Below are 12500 nucleotides of genomic sequence, written 5' to 3' on the forward strand. Positions count from 1 at the left end.
TTGTTTGTCCACGACGTGACAAAGCGGTTCTAGAGATATTATGCGAAGAACACACAGACAGAGATGCTTTGTAGTTACATGCTCCATATTTCCATATTACCAGATAAACCTAAAAAAAACCCCCACAAAAACACACAAAAAAACATGTTTTATTTGTTGACAGAAAAAACTATTTCAACAATAACTAAATCTGTAAAGTGAGATCCTTAAATAAGAAACCGCAAGTCGGTTTCCCCCTTAAAATACTGAATTCACAGCAGCGAGCCTCGCCCCTTATAAAAGACTTTAAAGTGAGGATTAAGTTGCCGAGACACGGAAGGAGACAGACTTATGTTGTGATTTACTCTCACCCACGGGCGATTTACCTGAACAGCCATCGGTCTCGTCGGCTTAATCCAAACATTGTGTGCAGAGAGCAGCTTGTCACAGGTGTGAAGAATGAGCAATCAGCACAGGTGCAGGCGCTCAGGCTCGTTAACACTCGCACCAAGGGGAGGAGCTACGGCGAGAGGACTTTTAGAGGACAGAGAAACTTAAACCAGACCTCACTGTGACGTAATACTGATGTGAAACCTTGTTTGTGGATGCAACATTCATAACACAAGGAGTAATAGCATAGCTTACAATGGCGCCCGGTGTATAACCTTGTTTGTCATGATTCAGGCAAAAGTATGTTGTGTATATTACAAGTTACCCCTTAATGTTTTAACATTATCTACATACAGCAATGATGGTACATGGTTCAAAACTATAAAGTGGGTACGATTACATTATTGATATGACAGAGATGAAAGTTTAACTAGATGTCTAAGCACAGACACTCTTTTATTGGGCTTGGAGCGAGTCATTTTAGTGAAATTGAAAATCAACAAACTAACTGTGCAGAGATTTTAACTTTATTGTTTGTTTTTTTCCCAAAATAAAGCAACAAATTCTCATTGAAGAATTGAGCAAAAGAGAATGAGGAAGAACTGACAGACGTGATCCACTGATGTTTTACTAAAAAGGACATTGGTGGGAAGTGAACCCTAGGTGGAATATCTGAAATCAAAACCGGTTCTCAGGCATTCTCTCTCTCTTAGAAGCGTGGAGTTGCATTTTTCTGCTCGACTCTCCTGTGTGTGTGTGTGTGTGTGTGTGTGTGTGTGTGTGTGTGTGTGTGTGTGTGGCAACCAATGCTCCAGATCTCTGATAAGAGTAGGAAGAGAATGAATTAAAGGAGAGGAAGGAGGAGAAACAAATTGCTCGGCACTTCCCTTTCCCATTTCCTCTAACCTCCCACTCCTGTTCTTGCTTCCTCTCTAATCTCCGTCGGAGGCTGTCTGGCTGCTGCTGCTGCACTTTTCATCCCCGCTCTGGTTCCAGCTTGTTTTCCCCGTATTACTTTCTCTCTGTTTCCTCTTTGCGGGCCGAGCCTCGGCCAATTTGTAGCTGAAAGATCATGGGAAGGCGTCTACGAGTGACTGTGCACCTCCGTGTCTGTCCTCGAGGACCTCTCGGGGTCTGCGGCAACACACACACACACACACACACTTTCTCAAAACAGCTTTTATTGGCTATTTTCATACCGCCATTGACTGCCTGTTGACCCCTCGGTCACTGCTCACAGTGATGACACAGCTGAATCTCCGACACATGCAGGACACATACAGTACACATACAGGACACATGCAGGACACATGCAGGACACATGCAGGACACATGCAGGACACATACAGTACACATGCAGGACACATGCAGTACACATGCAGGACACATGCAGGACACATGCAGTACACATGCAGTACACATACAGGACACATGCAGGACACATGCAGTACACATACAGGACACATGCAGGACACATGCAGTACACATGCAGGACACATGCAGGACACATGCAGGACACATACAGGACACATGCAGGACACATGCAGTACACATGCAGGACACATGCAGGACACATGCAGGACACATGCAGGACACATGCAATACACATGCAGGACACATGCAGGACACATACAGGACACATGCAGTACACATACAGGACACATGCAGGACACATGCAGGACACATGCAGTACACATACAGGACACATGCAGTACACATGCAATACACATGCAATACACATGCAGTACACATACAGTACACATGCAGGACACATGCAGGACACATGCAGTACACATGCAGTACACATGCAGTACACATACAGTACACATGCAGGACACATGCAGGACAAATGCAGTACACATGCAATACACATGCAATACACATACAGTACACATGCAGTACACATGCAGGACACATGCAGGACACATGCAGTACACATGCAATACACATACAGTACACATGCAGTACACATACAGGACACAAGCAGGACACATGCAGTACACATGCAGTACACATACAGTACACATGCAGTACACATGCAGTACACAAGCAGGACACATGCAGGACACATGCAGTACACATGCAGGACACATGCAGTACACATGCAGTACACATGCAGGACACATACAGGACACATGCAGTACACATACAGGACACATGCAGGACACATGCAGGACACATGCAGTACACATGCAATACACATACAGTACACATGCAGTACACATACAGGACACAAGCAGGACACATGCAATACACATACAGGACACATGCAGGACACATGCAGGACACATGCAGTACACATGCAATACACATACAGTACACATGCAGTACACATGCAGGACACATGCAGGACACATGCAATACACATACAGTACACATGCAGGACACATGCAGGACACATGCAGTACACATGCAGTACACATGCAGTACACATGCAATACACATACAGTACACATGCAGGACACATGGTACCTGCTGAAGCCCTTCAGCCGCTGACAGGAGGGCCAACAGCCTTTCTACATAAGACTGCATGGCGTGTCTTGTACAGACACCTTTAAGCTGACCAGCTGCATTCATCGGCGCTTTTTAGTTTGAATGAGGTTCATTTAAGAACTGGCCATTTGTGCCTCGACGGGAGGTTAGCCCTCTGCGGGTTGTACTCATTCAATTTGCACAATGCAGCGTTGCACTCTGCTGAAAGCTCCCTTTCTAGTGGTCTGTTCTCTTTCGTCTCCCATTCGTTGGCTTCATAATTCCTCTGTTCCCCCTCTGCCTCTCTTCTGCTCTCATCTGGCCACCTGGTTTATCAGGTAACCCTCGCGTCGGCCGGTGTGTCTTTCATGCTCCACACTCGCCTTTCTTCTCCGATCCACTGGTGGCTGGAAGCAGGAGTCTACGAGTCTCCAGTGTGATCCTCCTCTTACTCCACTTTTCACTGGTATTGCATTACACCATGATACCCCCGCACACCCACACACACACCCACACACACACCCACACACACACACACACACAGGGATCAACCCATGAACCTTCCCTACAATCCTCTCTAGCTTCAGGCATGGATGGATGAATGGTGGCGGGGGTAAAAAGATAGCTGGTTGAAAAGGTGTGTGTGTGTGTGAGTGCGCGTGTGTGTGTGTGTGTGCAAAACTTTCTGTGAGTTCATGGCTGACGGTATGTCTGTGAGTGTGTGTTTGTGTGCATGCATTTGTGTGTGTGTGTGTCTGTGTGTGTGCGTGTGTGTGTGCATGAATAACTTTCTGTGAGTTCATACGGCATGTCTGTGAGTGTGTGTTTGTGTGCATGCATTTGTGTGTGTGCGTGTGTGTGTGCATGAATAACTTTCTGTGAGTTCATACGGCATGTCTGTGAGTGTGTGTTTGTGTGCATGCATTTGGGTCTGTGTGCATGTGTGTGTCTCTGTGTGTGTTTGTGTGCATGCATTTGTGTTTGCGTTTGTGTGTGTGTTTGTTTTCGTGCATGCATTTGTGTGTGTGTGTGTGTACATGCATAACTTTCTGTGAGTTCATATGGCTGATGGTGTGATGTGTGTCTGTGAGTGTGTGTTTGTGTGCGTGTGTGTGCATGCTTGTGCGTGCATGTGTGTGTGCGTGTGTGCGTGCATGCGTGTGTGTGTGTGTGTTTGTGTGTTTGCAGGGTGAAGAGAAGAAGAGGGAAATGAAAAGATAAATACCTTAACACACACACACACCTACTGACAAATTGCAGATGCACCTTGGTAACACACACATATGTATGCACACAACACGCATGCACACACAAACAGGAAATGGACATAGTGTGCCGTGCATGACGCACACTTACACACCTGCACGCTCACCCACATGTCAGAGTGGTTTCTCTTCCTCACATGTTTCCTCTGCGGCGTGAAGGCCACAGCCAGATCGTGACTACAAAGGCAACGGGAGTGAAGGGAGTAAAGGAGGGAGATGAGAGAGGGACAGCACAGCAGGCAGCGGATGAACGGAGGGAGAGAAACATGCAGAGGAGTTAAGGGAAGAGATAAAAGACGCGTATTAACATCTGGAGTAAAGGTTTACGAAGGAAGAGACTTTAAAGCGTCGGGGCGGCCGTGATGTCGCTCTCCAGTCACGACCCTCTTCTCTTTTGGATGTAGGGACGAAAGAGCAATGTGCTGGAAAAGGTTCCCCGAGGCGGACGTCCTGCAGGGATGTACTCGGATACTCGCCGGCTGGTTCCATCGGGATCCAGGATTCAATTGTCGTGTTCACTCCATCCTCAGAGGAAGGGGGCAAACGAATTACAATGACACTAGACGTGAAATTGGGAGTCTTTTAAGAAGGCTTTCCACATGAAATCCAGCACAAAAGTGGCATTTCATTAGCGATGATCCCATTAGAGGCTGTTATAGAAGAGCTTTGTTAAAGTGCGCTCCTGTCACCTCAGGTGCTGCACAGAACACAACTGCGATGGCAGATGGCGTTTCTTTAATTTATGATGTTTTCAAACTTGTTTGAAAGAGACACACTTTTGAAAAGAGTTACCATATTGGCATGCATATACATGCACGCATATGCAATAAGGAGAGCCGACATTAATAGATATGAAGCACTAGTTTACACATATTAATCTCTATCAAACTTCTTGGTACATTTATTTTTATTTTCCAGTAAGCACACTAGAGATCAACACACTTTTTATACTACGAGGAAATTAAACATGATATGTGTGCCGCTGGGCGTCAAACAAGCTGCAGTCCTTCTTTTGAATGCCACTGTCAATTAAACTTTAGAGAGAGAGCGAGAGATTATCTCAATAATAAATGCTTCATTTCATTTTTACAACATGTTCACGAAGGCTGTCTCACCACCGCTTGCAATTTAATTTGCAGCCTGGAGTCGAGCCGCCGTTTTCTTTATGCATTTTGCAATGCGGAAATATGGTCGGCATCAAAAATGTATCAAACGACGTGTGGCGCTGACGTCGTTGACACCATTATCTTGTTTTTGTGAACACGCGGATGTCAAAAACGCTTCTAAACTGACCGCGAGGGAAAAAAAGAAAAGCCCAAAATGGACAATAGCGAGGCACCTTTTGGTTTGAAGCATTTGGGCCTCAGACGAAGCGTCAAACGTGTTCGATTCGGAACGTCTTTCATTTTTAATTTCTCCTGAATTTATGTCTTCCACGGAAGCAAAGAGACGTGGAAAGAAACATACTTAACTAATACTTAACTAAAGAGTAGTAACTACTGAATTCATCATGAATTGCAGCATTGTTTTTATCATTTACTTCCACTTTACAAATGATCTTATTAAGTCCTGAATACTTCATTTACAAATGGGGAATTCATCATTTATAAAGTATGAAACCCAAGCTTATTAATCAAGAATGAAACATTCATAACTGTGTTTATGAATGAGTTACTAATGAGTATTCATGTTGGAATAATGCTTTATAAATGACGAATGCAGTGTTTATTCATGCTTTAATAATGCTAAAAAGTGTGTAGTTATTATAAAGACTTGAAACCTGCAATAACCTGCAATTTGTTTTACTTTTTTCATTATTACACATTATCAAATCACATCTTAGTTAATACAACAAACTTTACATTAAATACACGAGCCAGCACTTTCTGCATCTCCACCCCTCCGTCATAATGCCTAAACTTCAGAAAGGAAGAAAGATTCCAACTTTTTGACTTGTTTTTGACTCCTTCTTTCTGCCAGCCACCTCCTTTTTAAAAGCCCCACAATGTATGCTTCTTCTTTTTCTGCTGCAAGCCTCCAAGCGAGGAAAGTATCTTGTATGTATGACGCACAAAGAGCATGCATGAGAACATTAGAAGCGAAAGCTTTTGGGGGCATTGTTGGGTAAGAGACGGAGAAGAAGAGGGAGAAATCAGAAAGATGGCACTTAGTGACGGAGGGAGACGGAGGAGGACGTGAGATGGAGAGCAAGAGAGGAGCAGAGTGCTCTTTTAAATGGAAATTGGCTCTTCCACTGATGGCGGGACGAGTCATGACGACCCCTCCCCCGACTACTTGAACATGGTGTCAGCAATTTCACACACACACACACGCAGTGTTCACATAACTATCATCCTCTACCCACACATACATCTACACGCATATTTAAAAGCATGCATCTAGTTACTGATGACACACACACACACACACACACACACACACACACTGCCTCCAGAGACGGGAAACAGTGTGAAAGTGTGATGACGCATCATTTTCTTAAGCACCTCTATCCATCTCCGCTTCACTTTCTGCTCATCTTATGGACGAGGTTGCAGACTTGCCTCACCTGTGTGTGTCTGTCCGTGTACGGCAGTTAAAACGCCCGCGTGGTGTGCAAGGTGTGTGTGTCTGTCTGAGTGTGTGTCTTTTATTACACTAATCGGACACTTAGTCCTTCTCACTGCAAACTGTGGCTTCTTAACGCCTCTAAATGTTTCTTTATCAATCATCCGGTAGTGTGTTTAACATGCAAAACTAAATCTACTTCATCTTTTGCCACGTGCACAAGATAATACATTGGTAGTCCCTAGTAAAAGCACGTTTGTAGGAATGTCCGTCTGTAATTGTAGGTCACCGCTGTAACCTTTTGAGCTGCACCTTCCAGCGCTGTCGTAGCGTGAGACGAGGTTTGGTACATCGTATAATCTCTTTTCCGAGGCTTTCATGGTGTTGCACTTGGTTGTACACTTAAAACATGAAGGAAGTAGATGAGTGAAAGGTCACGACTACGTTTCACCTCCACAAGCTGGACCAATCGCTGCAGGAAGTGGACACGCTTGTCACATTGATGGTTTCATAAAAGATGTGAGGAAGGGGAGGGGCTTTCTAATGCCGTTCAACAATGTGACACGCACTTTTTTTGACAGATACTTCCGTGTCTTTCTACTTCTATGCAGATTGATGGTACTTTAAATAGCCACACTGCACACAAACAGCTCCTCCAACAGAACGAGTGAGCTTAATATAGTAAATACATAGTATAGTAGTTGCTATGGAAACAAAACAGGCTGAAAAGCAAAGTGTACAAATAGTTTCCCAGTATTTATTGTCCAGTGTAATCCTTTGTTTGTTTGTTTTGCGTTTCTCTGTGTGTGTGTCTGTATGTGTGCGTGTGTCTCTGTGTGTCTGTGTGTGTGTGTTTATGCAAATCAGGATGTGCAACTTCCCCCCATCCTTGGTTGGTTTCATTGCAGACTCATCGCTAACTTAGTTGTAACGCTTCAGTTGATTATGCCAAAAAGACGGCATGAGTTCCATCAGCAATCCCATAATTCTTAATAAAGAGCGGTACAACTGCACGGTAATTCAAAACACAGTACTGGTGCGTATACTACTGTATTCCGCATGGACATGGACGATCGCCTCTCAATGGGCTGACAATATGTATCAGTGGATCCATCTTTTAAGTCAACATTTAGATCATGATCCTCAGTTTGAACATCTTTTCACAAGCAGGCAAAAGCGCTAAAAAATAAAGTCTTATTCCTCTTCATCCCGTTGCTTCCTGTTGAACCCACACTGCTGTCACTGTGCCTGGAGGGTGGAGGAGGTGATGAGGAGGATCTGGATCTGGATGCCGTATGGGGAGCCAGTGGAGGTTTTGGAGACATTGGATGTATTGTAGCTTGATGATGGTTTTGGTGGATGCTGCTGCAGCGGTCCAGAGAGGGGATGAGGGCGCGAGGGGGAGGGGCGTAGACGGGCGATGTTTTTTAATTCATGTATTTGTGATGTGCTTGACGTGATGAAATCACCAAGCAGCAGGATGGAAGGATATCAAGGTTTTTTGCTTTTCTTAGTTCTTCCCTATCATACTTTAATTTAATTTTTTAATTTGCGTTTTTTAGTTTTTCAACTAAATTGCACTTAGTTTTTCAACTAAGTGCAATTTAGTTTGTATAGACGTGACTCTGATCGGCCTCAAGCTCATGTAACTTCTCTCCTTTCATTGTGCCCACACGCCGGAGCACATAGGCCATCATTAATGAGTCAAAAATGACTTTCCCGTATTTTAAGAGGTTTTCTTTGTTCGAGATTTGAGGCATTTTAGTAATTAATTGTAGAGTAACTACACACTTACGACTGTACTTCCATGAAGCACATCGACGTGCTCTTCTACCCCTCGACCTAACTAAGTGCCTCTGCTGCCTCAACCTAACTTCCTGTGAAGTTTATTTTGAAAAGACATCATGCCATTAACAACCGTCCTTCTGATGCTAGAGGGTGTAGAGTTTAGGAGCACTGACCAAGCTGAGGTGTTAGTTTGTTATTTCATCAACTAAAACGAGTTATTGGTCTTAACATGAATGCATAACCACCTGTGAGAGGAGCCCATCAAGGCTCAAAACATATGGGAGAAAGAAAGACTATTTATTGTCTTCCATTAATCCCAAAAAAAGAAAAGCACAGATTCAAAACACAGACGTGTTTCCTCTCTCCGTGCCTGTGAACCCACTTCACACAGTCCAGTGGTTTTTGTCAGAGGGCCGTTTTTCATCGTATTACTTCTGCGTTTCCCCATTATTAAAGACAAATGCTTCTGCCGAGTTCTAATCAGCGATATGAGGCTATTCGTATTGGGGCATCGAACCCAAACGGAGGCGTCTACGGAAAATGAAGAGTAAACTGTTATTTACTTTTGTGGCCAACGTATATCTCTGTTCATTTCCTTTACTAACCCTAACACCTCATACATCTACACCATGAAGGCGAGTCGCGCTTCAAAAAGAAATGTGCCTTTTTGGTGTGAAAGAACATCTGCTACTGTACTTGCTCTGGTGATTTGTTTCCACCCACGCGCCGCGTAACTCATTTACCTTTCCGAGCAGCGGGGCCCATTCCTCATTACGTTTGGTGGGGTGCGCTTCACACCTTCTGTGTACATTCATCATCGGCTGCTCTCGCAGTAGGGGGGTCACTCCCGGGCCCATTATCTAGTGTTTTACAGTAAACCTTGGTGTGTAATAGGCATCAGTGCCATAACAATGCACTGACCTCAGTGTGCATGTCCGCGGATTCAAATGGCAATAAATGCACGTGTTCGGGGGGTGAAATTTGTTTCCCACATCTGCATCCTCACTCGAGTAGCTGCAGTGTGTGAGACTATAACTATAACTCTCCTTACTTGCACCCAAAGGGACCTATCAGGATATGTTATGATATAGTTGTGTACTATTCCAGTGACATTGCATATTGCAAGGTGATGATCGTGGCTTTGTGAGGCTGTGATGAACTAAAATGCTAACGTTAGCATGCTGACAGTCTTTTATTTAATTAAAGTGGTCAAATTCTGATGTCAAGCAGCTCATGCCCTGTTTTGGGAATTATAATGGGATCTTGCCAGCATATGCCAGTTAGTGCTGAACACAAAGTACAGCTGAGTCTGAATTATATCATTAAACCACATTGAAGTCGGATATATTGGACAAATTGAAATTTGACCTGCTGATAGCGCTGAATGAAAAGCCAACGGGGTTAACGGAGTCAATCAAATTAATTATGTTGGCAGCGTGAACGTCTGCATGGAGTTTCATTGTAATCCATCCAATAGTTGTCAAATCATTTTAAATCTATTTCTAATCTTTGAATCTAAATCGAAATGATTGAATTCTCCCGGTGACTGAGAGGTCATCAAAGTTATTAGGATCCTCTGGGGATCATGAAGGTCTGTACACTATTGTGTGCCAATAGTAGCCTGATGTGCAAGTATGTCAGTGGATAACTGGCCTGCTTGTGTGTCTGGATGTCCTTATTGGATTTATCCTCTGGGGCCCATGAATGTCATTGGGATCTATGGAGGAATCCAATGAGACGTTACAGTGTGGACCGAACTGGTGGACTTGGCAGTCCATCTACACTGCCGTCCTTAGACCCATGCAGTATAGTGTCGCAAAAAGCCAGCGGCAAATAGGAATGACCCGTGGAAAGTGTCAGTAAACGATGTGATGGGCCCATTCTTTACTCTCTCAAAGTGGCAATAACAAAAATCGTTTTCCCCCAGTCGGAGCATGAATGTAGACGACGCTCGACGTGACCGTAGATCTGAAGAAGCCCAGATTAGTGAGTAGATGCCCGTCACTAGAGGCAAATAGCATACAGGCCTTCACCTCACGAGACTAAAAAACCACCTTCCCTTTTCCCCTCATGTTTGTCCAATGCTCTCGAACCCTTAAACCTCAATCACCCACTTCCAAACTCAACTCCTCGCATCTATATGCATATTACATCCGCGACCCATTACTCCTCACTTATCCTTCCACGTCCCCTTCACTCCTTCCCATGCATCCTTAACCAGGCGCTGCCCTGTCCTGATCTCCATCTTTCTGAATGTGGACCGGAGCCAGCTTGGCAGCATTAAAGCCAAGGCCTCGCATGTCATTTAACTCCCGGTTAGCGGCGGAGTGTGTTATCACCAGAGCATCCGCTACTTCATCACTCCGACCTCAATCTGAAAGGTGCATAGTCGTTAATTTATTCGGCGTGGTGTGGGGGAAACAAAAAGGGCTCGAAAACCAATCCAGCAAACACATAACCATAACATTTGAAGGTGGTTGTAGCCGTCACTTCAACCACAACAATGTGAATGTTGGTGGCGTGACAATGGGATACACTAGAATTTGCAGATACAAAAATGCAATTTTTAAGTTTTAAAGTTGCATAAAATACCTGGTCAATTAATTGGTTTTACACGGGACCTGAATAGCGGTCTTCAAGGTGAAAGTCCTGTGTTTGTTTGGCTCGTACATCCTGGGCGGACCTTCTTGCTTTTTGAATTACGTCCGTTGCTCTGACATGGATGGGTTCAGATTGGAGTTAGTTGGGAGGACGTAACAGTTTATACAGTGTATATATATACATATATATATATACATATATATATGTATATATATATATATATATATATATACAGTAATTGTGTGCAAAAGAAAAGTGCGAGAGAAACGATACAGAAACGCTTAAATCAGCAGAGGCTTTTGGTGCTCATTCCTGTGTTTTTGTTCTCGTTTAGCGAGCACCATTGTGTGTATCCATTGTCATCGCTGCCACTGACAATCCCTCAGTACCAGTGCTGCAGCAGCTCACAGCACTCACAGTCTGGAGGTAAATTAACTACCAAACAGATGCCGTGTGTGTGTGTGTGTGTGTGTGTGTGTGTGTGTTGGAGCACGAGGTGGTGAGTGTGTGAGGAAGCGAACATGGCAGATATAAACCGGCTGGTGAGCCACAAAGAGCTGCTCCCATTCTTCTCCTCAGCTCGGCTTCATGCTCGTCCTTTCCGGCTCCTGTTCGCCAAAACGCCGAATAGACAGACAGATAAGAAGGATGGATGGACAGGAACTCATTTGTGTGGACGCTTGCAAACACCACTAGTTGGATAGGATGAGAGTTGTGTGCCCAATTCATTTCTGAGGTGGTTCCATGCAATGATAATGCAATGATGCCGAAGACGGTAACTTGACTGACACACTTCTGATTGGGCGAAATGTTGAAATGTGTCTGGATATGAGCCGGGTACACAGTTCATAACTCTGATAATGATTGAGATCGGCTCACTGCAAAGAAAACTCGTATAAACATCTGTTTTTTGTTTCGGAAGGAACGTCGCCGTCTCACGAAATAATAGCCTGCGCCGGACAGAAAACACAATTTGCAGCTGACGGGACGGACAGTGACAGCATAATGACTACTGCACTACACTCAAACAACAATGCGGCAATTGCATTAGCCGGGGACATTCTGCCAGAAGGATATTGAGTTGTGACGGCAGAAATCTCAGTGACAGTGAAAAAGATTGGTCTTGTTTTGGCGGGAAAAAAACTAACAAGCAATGACAAAAGCAACAAGTTGACTCGTGAAAATCAGATATCTTTTAAGATAACCATCTGCTCGTGTTTCCATTATAGAGTGCAGTTCAATGTCCCTAACACTATCTACTCCATCTTCCTCTTCCCCCCCCCCCAGATTGGAATAAGCGAGTGGACTACGAGCCGGGAACGGGTAGCAAGCAGCTGTTTCCCAAAATGCACCTGGAGACCTGCGGCGGGCCGCTGTCGTCGGTGAGGACCACGGTGGAGCTGCAGACCAGCCACATCGGGAAGGGCTGCGACCGCGAGA

The 12500-nt window shown here is 44.5% G+C and overlaps 1 protein-coding gene across 1 annotated transcript in view; it reads left to right on the forward strand.

Annotated features, from left to right (window-relative positions):
• Positions 1–12500, forward strand: part of LOC306742420 (calsyntenin-2-like) — a gene marked incomplete at both ends in the record, with an annotated part of 222001 nt that overhangs the window by 157993 nt on the left and 51508 nt on the right. The window contains one exon of the mRNA XM_079224800.1: positions 12348–12500. This exon is cut by the window's right edge and continues 33 nt beyond it. Coding sequence (XP_079080926.1) covers positions 12348–12500 — 153 coding nt within the window. The remainder of the gene's footprint in view (positions 1–12347) is intronic.

This window comes from Taurulus bubalis (assembly GCF_910589615.1).
Source record: "Taurulus bubalis genome assembly, chromosome: 10".
Lineage (NCBI taxonomy): Eukaryota > Metazoa > Chordata > Actinopteri > Perciformes > Cottidae > Taurulus > Taurulus bubalis.